Source organism: Buteo buteo, chromosome 13 (assembly GCF_964188355.1).
Source record: "Buteo buteo chromosome 13, bButBut1.hap1.1, whole genome shotgun sequence".
NCBI lineage: Eukaryota > Metazoa > Chordata > Aves > Accipitriformes > Accipitridae > Buteo > Buteo buteo.
Window position 1 is genome coordinate 39,034,274 of NC_134183.1, and position 15,104 is coordinate 39,049,377.

At 52.1% G+C, this 15,104-nt stretch overlaps 1 protein-coding gene across 12 annotated transcripts; it reads right to left on the reverse strand.

Moving 5' to 3' along the window:
- Window positions 1-588: 588 nt before the first annotated feature.
- NMB (neuromedin B) lies at window positions 589-4,952 on the reverse strand. Of its 12 annotated transcripts, none has more exons than XR_012652850.1 (5): window positions 4,811-4,952; window positions 4,134-4,336; window positions 2,989-3,075; window positions 2,667-2,827; window positions 589-862 (listed from the first exon to the last, which is right to left on the reverse strand). XR_012652850.1 is itself a non-coding variant. In XM_075045767.1 (4 exons), the coding sequence occupies exons 1-4, from the start codon at window positions 4,944-4,946 to the stop codon at window positions 815-817; spliced, it is 468 nt and encodes a 155-aa protein (XP_074901868.1). In that variant the 5' UTR covers window positions 4,947-4,952; the 3' UTR covers window positions 589-814. The 12 variants fall into 12 exon arrangements, 9 of the variants coding, with proteins under 9 accessions (XP_074901868.1, XP_074901872.1, XP_074901867.1 ...); XR_012652849.1 differs by having other exon boundaries at window positions 589-1,173; XM_075045767.1 differs by lacking the exon at window positions 2,667-2,827 and having other exon boundaries at window positions 2,989-3,069.
- Between the last annotated feature and the right edge of the window lie 10,152 nt (window positions 4,953-15,104).

Genomic DNA, 15,104 nt, shown 5'->3' on the forward strand with positions numbered 1-15,104 from the left:
ATTTTGGGCAGCCCCCGTTTGTGCCCTTCTACAGCTGCCCTGCACAATGGAGGAGCCCAGGGCTGTACCTCTGCCCACGTGAGCACTTAACTATGTGCACAAGGTGAAGGCGCACCAAGCAATCATCCCAAAGCAGGCACATAAACAGGCTCAGTGTTTAATGGTCAGCATCTGCACATGAGGGACAGCAGAAGAAGGACCAGCCAAGGCCAATGAGCCTGTAGTAAACCCTGGGGTCCCACAAAGCAGAGACCCTGCTTGAACCAGAAATCCCAGCAATGACACAAGCAAGACGCTTTTTGTTTTCAGAAGGTTTTGCTGATAATCTCTCCAGCAAAGAGGGTTATAAAGCTGCTCCAGTAGTGAGTGGTGCAATCAGCTCATCCAAGCTTGTAATTTTGTCATGCAGCAGTCAGGGTCTCCTTCAGTGAGCAGAGGCTGCAGGGACTGAATTCAATCCCCTCCCAGCTGCTGAGAGCCAGGAGCTTCCCTCCATCCCCCACCAAGCTGCTCCCACTCCCCATTCTTCCTGCAGAAGCCCTGGGGGTCTGCCTTCCCATTCTCACAGAAAAGTCTGAGCTAGTCTGTGCAAAGAGCCAGTTTTATTCACAGGGGCACATCAGACATCAAGGAAGCAGAAAACATACAGGAAATATACAGGGAGGCTCTGCTTTTCATACAAGCAATCACTATTAACAATATTACAGAAAGAATAAATAAAAGTGATGTTGCTACAGTAACCCACAAGGACGATGCTCTCCGTTTGCCATGCATGGCCGAGCCTGCAGACTTCATCCTCCATGGCTGTGCTTCTTCAGTTTGAAAAATACTTCTCCAGCACCTTTGTTAAAAGCCCTGTCTCCTAAAACAAAAGGCACAACGGTGAGACACTGGGTCCCACACGCAGCCTCCACAAACATCACCTGCTGGGTACCACAAGGCAGATGAGACAAATGTCCCATGCTGGACCATGATGGCACTTTCAGGGGTGGTTTGGGATGGCACATGAAAAGGAAAGAGCCAGGAGCCTGGCTCCTGCCTCTCATCCTGTGCTCCAACAGCTGGACCACAGATGACAGACATCAGAGGCAAACTTCACCAGCCCACTGAGATGTAGCCACTTGGTTGGGCTTCAGGAACAAGAGCAGCCTCAGGGCCTGATTCAGCAGAGCGCTACGTGAGAAGGCAAAAAGAGACACAAAACACAGCAGGGAAGAGTTACAGAGGGATTTTGTGGGATTGCATACTGCTCAGAGGTCCCAGAGCTATGCAGGGCAGCATATGCCTTCATGCAGAAGGGCTCTCCCCACACCCCTGGAGCCATTCCACTCCATGTACATGGTCGCACCCTGTCTGTCTCCTAGAGAAACACTGCCACACACCCAAGAAGATGACAAGGGATGGGGACAATCCTCCTCTGCCAGCTAAATCCTTGTCACACACAGAAACAGGGTGGCACTGTGAAGCCCCAGCGTGCTGAAAGCCAAGCCCTGGCTGCCACATGTGGTTAAAAAGACAAAAGAGAAATCTGTTTGCAAACCCCTTCTGCTCTGCGCAACTTCAGCCATTGCACGCATGGAGCAGCACGTGGGCTCTTGCTTTGCAAAGGGATGGGAAACATCTCGAGACAAAACCCACCAGCAGCAGGCAGGACTAACCCACGTGAGGGGACAGCAAACAAAAAGACTAAGCCCTGGGATTTATTTAATGCTTAGAGCAGCCCCACAGAAAGGAAGAACATGTTCAGGAATGATCAGTGACACCCTCAGAAAAGGAAAAGCCCATTGGGTTTTTCAATAAGAAAGTTCCCTCAATACTTATCCTGCCACAAAGCACAGCACATGTGCTGGAGGAGAGCAACACTTACAGAGCATGTTAATTCCTGCCTTGCTGACTGGGGGCTCCCAAGGAAGGGAAGAAGCATCTTTGTTTTTCTAAACCGAGTTAAGATGGAAGTGACAGAACCTGCGCAGGGGGTGGATAGAGAGTTTCACAGAGCAGAGCTATTAAACGGCTTGTTAGGCAGGTGATGAACACAGCACACAGATCAGTTCAAGCACAGGCTGAGTCCTGACCCCAGCTGTCCAATAAGTCACTCTGAGGGAGAAAGCTGCCAGGGTGGCGGAAATTTGCATTAGCACCATGTCACCCACAAGAGCAAGAAAAAGTAAGGTCCCACAGAAAAGTATAACACAGACAGCACTCAAAGGCACCAGGGAGAAGTAGTCCTGTAATATCAACCGGCAGCTCAGAGGCAAGGACAGCCTGGGGGTCGGGTGGCAAAGAAAGGAGCAGGAAAGCAGGAGTTGAGTCTAGAGAGGCATCGGGGCAGTGAGGCAGGCAGCTGGCCAGCAAGGCAGGCAGCTGGCCAGCATCTGCTTGACCATGAACCAATTCATCCTCCAGCAGCAGAGCTTTGGCACCCAGCACGCAGGTGCCAAAGGCTGATGTCCAGTGCTGGGTGCTACCCCTGGCCAGGACCTGCCTTTGAGCACCGGCAATGAGCACCAACAGGTCTGGCAGGGCACCAGCACCCAGCTGGCAGCCTAAGACACAGCACCAGCACTCAGGGCAGCCTCTGCCCAGGCACATCTGCAGCGCAAGCAGTGACCATGCAACTTACCTACACAGAGGAGAGCCACAAGGATCACTTCTATCAAACTCACCACACGTTCGTGAACATCTTAGTGGATGAGGCAGGGCAGCACATCCACCGCCTCTCCCATCATCTCAGGCAGTTAATGCAGCAAATACCCTCCTCTTCAAAGGCTCCCCAGGGAGGATGGAGAAGGGTCCAGGACCTTCACAGCCCTCTCCTCCCTTTCAGCTGCATACAAGAAGCAAAAGCTGCAGCAGTGCAGCGGTCACAGAACACAGCATCTTAAGGGGAGGAGAGTGGTCTGGTGTCCTTAGCCATACCCAGGAGGCTTCACGGTGGAAAGCCCTCTATCCCGATGGGACCAGCTCTCTAGGAAAGCCTCAACTTACCTTAGTCTGCTGAAACCGAGTCAAGAAGGCGCTTGAACAATCAGTGCCACTCAGGCTCACATCCCTGCAACTCTGCTCCACCTGTGCCTTCCCAAAAAAAGCAAACAATAGGAGCAAGCACTGCCTAAACCTGGATAACAGAAGTAGCTTTACCTGTGTGCAGTGTTACTGGATAGCTCCTCAAGTACAGCAGCTCACTGGGACAGTATATGTAGGACCCACCTAAGAGGATTTCATCCCTTCTAGGCTCTCAGCTACCTCCTGCAGTGACTAGAAAGCGCAAGGCACCAGGGAAGCGTGCATGAGGCAACAGACAAGCAGAGCCACACGGACCGAGCAATTTCATCTCCGCATCCTGTGTGAGGATGTGTGTGTGTGCCTTGCTCCCAGGGGCAGATTTTCCACTAGGAGTTGGGTGAGCTCTGAGGCAAAAGCCACACTGAGGACGCTGAGGATCTGCTGATGCTCAGCGGGACTACTGGAGCTCCTGCCTGCTCCCCGAGACCCGCTGTGCAGCAGTACGACTAACGCACACCTCCCTTCTGCAAGGCAAGCTAGCAAAACTATGTGCCCCTCAGTAATGAGGGATCCTGACCACAGAGACACAGACCCAGGATGAGGGCATTAGAAGCCCAAGACCTCTTTGCAGGACAGACTCCTTTCCCTTCACATACAGAGCTGTGTCCCTCCTGGTCTCTCTCTACAGAAATAGAGGGGAGAAAGTATTTCCCTATTCCTGCAGTGGCTGGAAAAGGGGACATTTCTTCACGGCAGCCACAGTGACCAGCCATCCCCTTCTGCATCTGGCCGAGGAAGACCCAGATGCTTAACAGCCCCTGGACTGGAGATCACCACTGCCACAGTTCCACCACAGCACACCTTGCTCATCCTCACGCCCTTCCCAAGTATTTGGGACTATTAGCCACTGCCCACCTAGACACAAGCCTAGGGAGACTTCTCCTCTGCCCCTTTGTGGCTGGTCTTACGAAGCGGTTTAAGGAGGGTTAACAGGAGCAGAAAGGTGGGGAATACACCTCCAGCAGCCGTGCAGATGCTCCCAACTCCAGCAAGGCTGGCTGTTGCAGATTAACATCTCCACCACCTCCCTGCTCTGAGCATCTCTATCCATCTTAATCAATATTCACCTGGTCAGCGAGGTCATATTTTCCTTGGTTCTCATCCAAAAGTCTCTCTTGCAGGAGGATTTTCAGGAGCTCACGGGTAAGCAGTTCCATCATGTCCTCCAGCAAGGCTCTGAGAGAGGGACCGAAGACCACGGGCACTGCAGGCTCCTCCGGCGACTCCAGGCGTGGGGAGCCCGTGACGCTCTTCTTCCCCATGAAGTGACCTGCAATACAACGCACTTGCGTGTCCGACCACACGAGCACCTGCGGGGAGGGAGAGGCAGGGGCTCCGGCTAAGCTGTCACCCGCTGCCTCACGCCAGCGCAAGTCGGCGAGAAGCAACCGAGCGAACCGAACGCCTAAATTAGCCAAGTACAGCAAAACGAGGAGAAACCCAGAAACCCCAAGCCCTCGTTCCGCAGGGGACTTTGGGGGAACTTCCCCCTCCTGCTGAGGGGGTCCCTGGCGTTAAAGCGGTGCCGGACCCGTCCCCGGGAGGCGTGGGAGGAGGTCGCCTCGTCCCTGCCCTGGTCTTCTCCTGCCCGCCACGGGTCCCGCCGAGCCCAAGCCTCTCGGCGCTCCCCTCCGCGCCGCGGGGTGCCGAGGGAGGGGGGTCCCCACAGGGAGGCGGAGGGTGCCCCGCACAGCCCGCCGTCCCACCGCTCCTCCGCCACACGCGTGCCCGCGCCCCCGCTAACCTGTGGCCCAGAGGTTGCCGCGGGGGTTGACCTTGATCTTGGCCGCCTGGCTGCGGTGCTCGGCGAAGTCGAGGCGGACGGCGGGCCCCAGCGCGGCGCCGCACAGCAGCAGCAGGAGGCAGCGCAGCGCCGCCATGGCCGCCCCGGCGGGACCCGCGCCCGCCCGCCGCCGCCCCGCCTTATACTCGGCGGAGGGGGGGCGGGGCCGCGGCGCGCCCCGCCCCCTCGCGGCGGCCGTTGGGGTTCCCGCCCTGCCGCAGGCGTGCCTCAGCCCGCCCCGCTCCCCGCTGAGGGGAGGCGAGGCGGGCGCCGGCGGCGCTCGCTGCCCGCGTCCAGGGCAGGGGGTCCTCGCCCCCTCTGCCCCGAACCCTCTCGTCCCACCGCCCGGAGGCGCTGCCAGATCTGCCTGCGAGGTGAACGGCGTGGGTGCTCTGCCCTCGCCCCCAAATCCCACGGTCCCGTCGCAGGAGTTGGTCAGGGTGGGTTTACCCCTTCTCAGGCCGGGCTGCCTAACCCCACCGCCTCCTGCTTCTCCGTCTGCCCGGGAACATGCTCCGTGATGCTGCAAGCGGCCTTGCGAGGACGTCGGGCGGTACCCGTGGCCAGCTCTCGGCACCCTTGGGCGCAGCCTCTCTGGGCTCCCCAGTTTTTATGGGCCAAGCTCTCCAAGCGATAACCACCCTGACCCTCATCCACTGCCGGTTATTCGCTTTGAATCCTGCCTCCGGGGACACGGCCTGGGAGACCTTGTTGGCAAAGGCCAAGGCAAAGGCGGCCCGGAGTACCTCAGCTTTGTCCGTGTCCACGACCATTCGTCTTCCTTCTTCAGCCTTCTACAACTAAAGGAGTTTGTTGAGATGCATGAGGAACATCAGATCTTCTATAACTAACTTCTATAACTATGGTTGGACTCGATGATCTTGAAGGTCTTCTCCAACATAAATGATTCTATGATTCTATAAAGTAGTACTTCTATAATATAGTTATATACTTCTGTAACTATAGTTACAGAAGAGCTGATGTTCCTCACGCATCTCAACAAACTGAGCTTTGGCTTTCCTAATATTGTTCCTACAAGCCCAGGTAACACTTCCAGATTTCTCCTTCATGACCTGTCCATGCTTCCACCTCCTTCATACCGAAGCTCAGTCATGAGTTTCATTCCCAGTTTAGCCAAACCCATCTCCCAGTACATCTACTTGTGTACCTGATTATTGGGATGGACTTGGAAGATCTTGTACTTAAAGACTTGCCAGCTCTGCTGAGCTCCTCTACTCTTCAGAGCCGCCTCCCACAGGACCCCACTTACCAGATCCCTGTAGAGGGTGAAGACCAGAGTCTGCATATCACTACTCACCTTCTCCTCTCCCTTCACTATCTTGCAGACCACTGTTTCCTGACCACTACACCCAAACCTGCCACTGGTTATCACATTCACCATCAGTTCCTCCTCTTCCATTAATGGGATGGAGCTATGCAGACCCAGCAACAGCATGGATGGACCTGTGCCCAGCCATGCCAGGGACAGAGATAGTGGGGGCCTGGGACATGGACTGTTTATGCGCAGGGCTCAAGTGATGTGAAGTCCATGTAAAATTGGAAGCATTTCATCAGGGGGCCCTGAGGCACAGGTTGTGGTCTGTTTCTTCTTGTCGCCTGCCTGCAGCCTACGGGGGCTTTCACGCTCCTCCAGGTTCCACATTTATACAGGGGTGCTCTCAGGGGCTGGACTGCTGCAGGAAATGCGTCTGAAATGGCAAAGACAAGATGAGCATGAATGCTTAGAAATCTCACCTAGCATGCTGGGCTTTGCATTGTCTCCATTTTGTGTTGTATACACAGACCACTATCAGGAAGCAGAAGGTCTTGAGGGTTGGGGGCTGACCAGGACCAGGTGGCCAGCAACACAGCTCTCTCAACAGCCACAGTACCTGAGAGGCAAGCAGAGCAGACTCAGCGACGGTCACCAAGTTCAGAGAGAGTCCAGATCATCAAGCATGTTCATGGTGATGAGGCAGGTCCCAGGGCGAGCTGCAGGTCAGGATGAGGTCTAGTGGGGGTAACCAGGGTCAGACACAGTCCAGACAAGTCCATAGCGATGAGGCAGGTCTGAGATCAGGTCAAGTCAGTCCATAGCCAGGCACTGCTGAGCTGGAGACCAATGCTCCTACAACGTAGATCAATGAGAGATTAAAGGCCCAGGGCTGAGCTTAAATGGGTTCCTGGGCCTATGAGGGTGGAGGTCCCAGGTGAGACCCATTAAGGCCTCACCTCCTCAGGGCCCTGACAGCTTCTGCCAAATTTACAGCTCCATAATTTTACAAGGAGATGCTGGTTGGTGGGGGAGGAGTGCCTGAGATGACCCAGTTCTCCTGGGAACTGTCACAGGGAGGATTTATTAGCGATGCCCTTCTCAGCATTTACTGCTGTTTAAATGAAAAGGACTAGAGGAGATTCGCTTCTCTTCAACAGCAGGGGGTTACAGTGTGAACTGCAAATGCAGTTCTAATGATGGGAGGAAAAAAAGTAAAAAGTACTCCTGCGTTAGACATGCATCCTTCCAAACTGTGTGCGCGTCCCCTTGGGTGGCCAGCTGGCTGGTCAGCATGTGGTTCCTTACCATCTGGGAGTTGTGCCATGATGACGGGCATGGCCTGCTGGGAGATATTGCCTTATAGTTGGTCCACCACCCATCAGGGAGGTGGCTGCCTCCGCTAGCCTTGTATCTATGTGTGCTGAAAGACCTGGGCTGCAACGGGGAACCTCGCTCCACTTTCTCACCACGTTCCTTCCCTGCCTATGTTCAGCAGGAGTATTGCTGAGCAGGGCAGTGCTGGGCCCACGTCTCTGCTCGCCTTTTGAGGAGATGGCCCTTTTGAGTGCTCCCCATGCACTGCGTGGGGTGTATGAATACGATGCCCACCACGGATGGGCATTTGCAGCACCGTGGCCCTGACCCTCATGCTCGCATCACAGCAGCTTCATCTCCTCCATCGAGTCAGCTGAGAGACGTGGCTGTGACCACCACTTTGGTTCTGATGTCCCCTGTCAGTCGCCACAAGCCTTGGGGGAAGGTTTCACTAGAGCTTGATTGTGCTGCCTGGGATGATGCCCATGATCCCACCCTGATCTGATTTTGAACTAGACACACAAACAGAACTGACACAGAGCTTTTCTCTTTTTCAGCTGGTGGCTGCAGGCTGCACGCATTCCCTTGGTCAGGGTGTGAGAGGGGGAACACCAGGGCTGATCTGCACTGCCCCATCTGCACCACTACCTTCTGGAGAAGGTAGGAGTAATTTGCAGGGCAGCTGGTGCTCCAGCTGCACACGTGCACGCGCACACACACACATACACACACTTTTTAATTTCCTCTTGCAGCCCGTGTCCCTCCTCCAATGTCCTGCACTGTCACTACGTACTAATAAAACATGGCTTGAAATGGACTGACATGATCTCAAGCCTTTTTTTCAAAATGGTTTTAAATTCACTCAGAGTGGCAAAAGTGCTGGAAATTTGGGGTGTCTGGAGAAGGCTTGGGATGTAGTCAGGGCAGAAGGAGGAGGATGTGAGGTTCAGAGAGGGCCCAGCGCTGGCACAGATGAGTTGGGTTTCTCCTCGCGCTGGGGAAGGGTGTTATCTGGGAAGCTGAGCTGCATTCCTCCGTGGGTGCTTTGGAGCTGCTGGCTCCACTTCACAAGCAAACAACTTGTCTGCTGCTTTTCTCCCAGAAATGCCAGGGCTTCACTCAGGCAGCTGCAGTGTGCTGGCTGGGGGAACCCCTCCCTGTGTCAGGGTCCAAACTCTGCCTGGAGGCCCAGCAGGACTCGGTCTGTCCTGGTGCTTGCTATAGCTGCTGTGTCTCTGCACACCAGCAGTGAGAGGCGGGGAAGAGCAAGATGAGGAGTTAGCTGTAGGATTACGGAGGATGAAGCCAGGGATAAAGTGACACCAATTACAGAGAAGACAGAAAAGAGCCCCAGGCAATGACAGCACCTACCAAAGCGTGACCGGGGTTAAGTCCTGTTCCTTCAGGGCAGCACAGTGCTCCTTGGAGATGGACTGGAGAGGGGCAGGCAGCCCCCAGGGACAGGGGACCAGCAGCAGGAACCAGCACAGCATTTCAAACAGGGCAAAGACTTTTGTGCTGATCTGATTTTAACTAGATAAACAACCAAACTGACACACATCTTTCCTCTTTTTCAGCTGGTGGCTGCAGGTTGCACGAGTTACCTTGGTCTGGGTGGAAGGAGGAATAGAGGAGGAACAGGTATTTCTGATCCCAGTAGTACTGACGAGGGACTGCAAGACAGGCTTGGGAAAGGCTGGGAAAAGGAAGTCAGGGAGTTCCTGCCCTGTTGCAGTATCATTGTAAATGCTTGGAAACTGAGGGGACACCGGATTAATTGCCGAGTACTGAGGTTTGGCCAGATGGGGCATGTGTGGGAGATTGGAGCCCATAACCCTCATTTCAAGCCTGGGAAGGGCAATGGAATAGCTGCTCAGGGACTTGGTGGAGGCTGGAAGTGGGAGAACGATTCAGGGCAGCCAGTGGGGTTTTTATGGAAAACCACTCGTGAAAGGGACCCAAGCTCACCGCTTGCTGAGCAGCAGCGTCGGTGCTAAAGGAAACTGCACAGCTGTAATCCAGGCAGGGCTTTGAGAACACCGATTTCATACTCTGCAGCAGTCTTGTTAAAAACTAGCCCCACACACCAACAGACAGATCCTGAGCAGGAGGCTCCGCAGAGCTCACCCTCCTAAGTGGCGTAATTACAGCCAAGTGAGTTTTCCGTTGAACGTGGCGTGGGTGCTGAGCAGCCCCTGGGCAGGCATGGGTGCTTCACCAGCAGGGTCCATCCAGAGGGTGTTTTACTGCACCTGCAAATAAGGGCTGCAACTCAGTCGTATGGGGCCAGAGTGGGCTGATCACACTGCTGCCAAATTCCTCCATTCCTGAGAAGGGAAGAGAGCTGCCCCCTCCCTTGTCACCCTGAGCCTGAACAAATGCAGCCTTGAGAGGTGGCTGCAACAGAAGTGGCCTTGGTTACAAATGGAGACCAGGTTTTCTCTGGATTTTTTTAGTCCATATCTTCTTCACGAAGAGGTGATGTTGTTCCTAATTTGGGAAAAATAACTGGCACCCGGGACCTGCCTGGGAGAGACACCATAAGCTGAACTCCAGTCCCCAGTCACTCACGTGGCAGGGTTTGTGACAGATTTTCAGCCTCCGCCTTCCTCCAACTTTGGCTCGCAGAGCTGGGCCTCCCAGCACCTGCACACCCATCTGCCAAGCAGCGGGGGAGCCAGCACTTAGTAGCAGAGGAGGCTGGGGCCTGCTGATGTGACAGCTTTGGTCTGGAACCTGCTGAGACCTCCAGCATTCGGGGCAGGAATTGTCACTGCAGCGCTCCTCCACTGCTTGCTCTCTCCAGCTCAGCAGAGGTTCACTTTCACAACTGTTACAGCCACCAAAGGAATCTTCCCAGCTTATCTATCAAAAAATGCATTACAAATTCTATTTTAGAAATTGATTCTGCGGGCAAAGGTCATTGCACCGACTTCCGCTGGTGGTGCAGGAGATTGGCCTGTCAGCCACCAGCTTCCTGCAAGGGCTTCGTAATGGAGCCAGGGAAGAACAGAGGTGACTCAGCAAACGCCAGGCTTCTGATAGATGGTTATGTCCTTGAGGCAGAGCATGCATCTGCACAGAGCTAACCTTGTCCCCTCTCCTGGTGGGATTAACCCTCTGAGGCTGGGTGAGAGCAGCCTGCAGCCACTGCTCCACAGCCATGCACAGATCCACACCCTCCAGGAATGGTCCCTTCTCACCCAAAGCAGCCTCAAAGCTCCAGGGATCCTTAGCTTGCACCATTGGTTTCCCCCAAGGCCTCCAGTTGGAGGAAACAGTGATTGTCTGTGTTGTTCTCTGTTTTCCCCTAGTAATTCTTCCACACAATTTATTTTCTCGATGGCTACTGACCACTGAACTGACATTTTCATAGCACAATCTGTTACGACCCCGACGTTCCAGATGGTAACATTTAACTCAGAACCCGTTGTTTTATAAATAGAGTTAAAATTGTTTTCCCCCCCCCGTGCACCATTTTATATTTATGTACATTTGAATTTCATCTTTTTTATTGCCCAGTCTCTTTCCACAGTTTGCCTTCATCCACTCAATCCTTTTTATCAGCAGCAAGCTTCAGTATTTGCCTGCTTTTGCTGATCATTTTTGAATACGCTGATGGCAGTCCCTGCACAGCTCCCTGGTGTTTTCTGCTACAGAGATTGTTGCCTCCTACTTTTTTTTCCTTACCTTTTAGCAAATGATTTCTCCCTGTAAGGACCTCACCTCCTATTCCAGGGCCAATTCCTTTCTTTAGGAGCCTTTGCTGAGGGACCTTGCCAAATACCTTTGGGAAATCCAGGTGGATGATCCCAGTGGGCTCACCTTGCCCATACATCTCCTAACTCCTTCAACAAGCTCCAACTCTACTCTTTAAAGCAGCCCTACTCCTTTCCAGTCCACAGATCCGGTTTATAGCCTACAGATCCCTGCATCTCCACCTCAGCCACCACTCTGTCCCTTGGTGCCATGGTGGGCTTGACAGAAGAGGTGCTCACCACAGCAAAAAGGTCAACGCTTTCAGGTTTGCATCCCTTCAGAGCCTGTGGGCAGCTCCACCCAGGCCTGGGAGTCCACTGCTATCTTCTCGGTCACTGATCTCTTCTGCAGGTTCTTCCGCTGCTGGTGTCCAAGAGCTGATAGCACCACAGGACACCTGGGGTGCCCTATTCCTTATCAAAGAGCAACTCTTATCCGTGTAGGGCTAATATGAGTAGTAACAGACCTGTGAAACTGGCACTATTAGCAAATCCTCCAAATGTACCTAAAGACGAAGCAAGATTTCACCAGGCAAAGAAAGGAGACCTTTCCATAACTATGCAAAATAAATGTATCTAAAATCTGCACAGCTAAGAGAGCCTTGCTAATGCTGAGCTAATAATGAACAAACATAACAGACCAACCTGGAAATACCATGGTTCACAGTGTTTAAAGCAAGGTTAAAACAAGGTCCATTTTTTTTCTTCTCTGTAGAATTATGCTTTGATACTTTGGCATTGACTATTGCATCTCCCAGAGAGGTGGCCAGTCTGGCCTGGGAGACACTCCAAGCTGTAGAGCTCCCAAAACACAGTGCAGGAGCTCCCAGGCCCTGCAAATATTCACCTGGGCAGGCAAATGCATGCCCCAAACCGATGGCTCTAATAAAAACCAAATACAAAGAGCAAAGGCTTCAAATCCCCCTATTTGTCTCTTTCACAGAGCTCCTGCTGCCAATAAAACTTAGTAGTGGTTGTTTCAGCCTCTTCTTCACCGCTTCTTCAAAGCCAGGTCAAATTTTAAGTCCTGCCATATGCCCGAGAGTCTGTTTTGATGCATTTGTCTCTTGTTTACAAAGATTAAATTCCTCTGTTACATTCATTCGTCCACAGGCAACAACTGTTGTTCATAAAAGATAAAATTTGAAATCTCGCACATCTTGTTTTCAACTCTCTTTCAATTTTCATTTAAGCTGTAAATGAGTTGTGGTTTTCCCTGAGGTTTCCCACTCAATCCACGCCCGCTGGACATAGTACAAATAACTGCTCTGCAAGACGACTTAGAGAACAAAATCTTGTTTTCTTGCAGGCAAATCCAGGGCTAGCTCAGAAGTGTCCCAACCAGAATTACATAGCAGAAATTTGACATCGCAGTTTCAGTGAATTGAGGTTCAGAGAAATTAAATTGAAGTTCATTTTCTCCACATTATTCTACCTCTGTCTCTCTGGAAACTGAAACCCTTGCAAAGTTAGTTTCTACAGGGGAAGGAGAGGTTGGAAAAGAAAGGTGGTATCAAGATGCTCGGCAGAGAGAGCTCTGGGAAGTGTTTGTAAATTATTAAACAGAAGGAGCAAAAAAATCAAGAAATGAGGAGCCAGGGAGAGGGAGCAAGAGACAGAGAACGTGTCTGCTCTGTCCTGGATCACAGAGGGTGCATTTCTAGTCCATCCCTATTTAGACTGTCCTCTGTGGAGATATCTGATTTCCCCCAAGGTTTAGGGAACTCTGCTAGATCAAGCATTCAAAGGCCCTGCTGGAGTTGAACATGTGTAAGAATTGCCCCATGAGCAGGAAAAGGTTTAAGCACACGATGTGCTCAACCAGCAGGACCCAGCACCCAGGCGGGCCCTGCTCCACAGGGAAGCAGGACTATGCGTGAAGGAGTTGGTGTTTTTTTACAGAAATTGAGGGGTAAGCAGGGATGAGCACACAGCAGCAGAAAAGCTGCTACCATGAAGAGGGGCTCCTCATGGCTGGGCAGACTACCAACCAGCAGTGAAGCCACGCAATTATGGCTAAGTATTATGGCTAAGTAGATCCAATAAAGCAGATTTGCCAGGAAAGCCATTGTGCCCCTTCTGAATCGAACATGCATCAGGCTGGTGGAGCTAGCTCTGCAGAGACCTGTGGCTTCCTGACGGGTGAGCAAGCTGAAGTGCCTGGGTGCAGATGATGAGGGGATGGAAGTATTGCAATGGAGGGGAGAAGGTAAAAGGGGCAGGAAGCTATTCAATTGGCTCAAAACGCAACGTAGGTGCTATTTCTCTTCTCCCAGCAGCCAGCGATGAGATGGTCAGATCAGTCATCTATTATGCATCAACTACCACCAGGAGCTGCTGACACTGACAAGAACTGCGATGGCTGTGCCTTTCTGGCATCACCTAGGCACACCTTGCAGTCTGAGAACTGGAACCAGGACACTCCTCATCCGATTTAGCCACTGAGTCACTGACACCGTGTGGGTCTTCAGCCTGGGATACATAAACATCTGCTTTACAACCCCCTTGCTCCAGCACAGGAGCCATCTCCAAGTGGCATGCTCTGCCTGAGCCACCTCTCCTCTCCTTCTCTTGGCCAACGAGCTTAGTCCGTTCTGGGAGCTGTGCGCTGGATTTGCATTCATGCATTTCTCCAGCAAGAAGTGGTCTTCTAACCACGCATGGGCAAGACTTCATCTTGCAGATTGTCCTCAGAAAAAATAAGGTTGATCTGTTCTGATTTTAAGGGCAGGAAAACTACCACAAGATGACCCAGTCTCATTAAAGAAAGCATGCAACCTATCATCTTACAAGCCCTAGAAACCCCTGCTAAGCAATATGCAGCAACAGATCTGGATGAAACAGTGTAATGCTTATTACTGTTTAACCGACAACTGTGCATTCAAGCACATACAAAGACAGCCTTTGTCTCAAGGAGCTTCAACTTTCAGCACATTACTCCTCACAGCTCACCTCCCATCCATCATGCTTTTGCTTATGCATTTAGCTTTGATATGAAAAAAAGTCACCCAACAAAATTCTAGCAACATTCAGAAATAGCCCAGCATCACTTTGCTCTGTGAAACAGCTCCTGCTCATGACAGAATCTGTGTCCTGAACTGCGGATGTGATTGAACAGTAATTAAGCAATGAAATTGCCTACCAGAAAACCTGCTCTGTTTGGCTGTAAACACAACAGAGACAGAAGCAATCTTAGCCCTGGCAGATTTTTTTTCTTTTTTTTTTCCTTTATAAACCAGACCTTTCAACACCCACATACTTTACAAACAAATCCCATTCCTGTTGTGACACAAAGATCTCCACCCTTCCTAAGCCTTAGGTCTCAAAGGCTTTGCTGGAGCTGGCCAGACAGCTTCACCTTTAAAAAAAAGAATAAAACCGGAATAAAAAACAAAGACACATCAAGTTCTAACAGCAAAACCCCTGGCTCTGCGGGAGCATGGCAGCATTTGCCAAACATTTCAGCATTAGCACCCAGCTGAACCAGAGATCCTGCACGCTCTGTAGCTTTTCTGCTCAGCAAAGCAGAATAAGTCTGGCGGGGACAGAGCCAGCAACAACTCTTTGTCATCCTACCCCCACATTCTCAGTTTCCAGTTTGCGCAGGCTCATCCCCAGCACCCCCCCGCCCCACTGTGGCAGGAAAAACATTACAGGGATGTGGGAGGTGATGTGGGAGGCAGTGTGGGAGGTGGTGGGCGTTAGAGCTGTGAGTGGATTAACTGCTTATTTATCCTCACTCTAATTAGAGCCAACACCTCGTTTCAGGACTGCAGATAACAAACACAGAACCACTGTTCTCGGCTACACTGAGCTGAAAATAGGCAGAACACGGGCCATAGAGATGAATTCCCAAATCTCACACCGCAGACCCTGATTTAGGGCAATTGTTTCTGTTCTTGACGTA

What these genes read in the sequence shown, in the direction of transcription:
- NMB (XM_075045766.1), bottom strand. Translation starts at nt 4,946, where the DNA reads ATGGCGGCGCTGCGCTGCCTCCTGCTGCTGCTGTGCGGCGCCGCGCTG. An exon ending in CGGCAACCTCTGGGCCACAG is followed by an intron (nt 4,337 to 4,810) that starts GTTAGCGGGGGC and finishes GTTGTATTGCAG; the next exon opens with GTCACTTCATGGGGAAGAAG. An exon ending in AATATGACCTCGCTGACCAG is followed by an intron (nt 3,076 to 4,133) that starts GTGAATATTGAT and finishes TTTTTTGGGAAG; the next exon opens with GCACAGGTGGAGCAGAGTTG.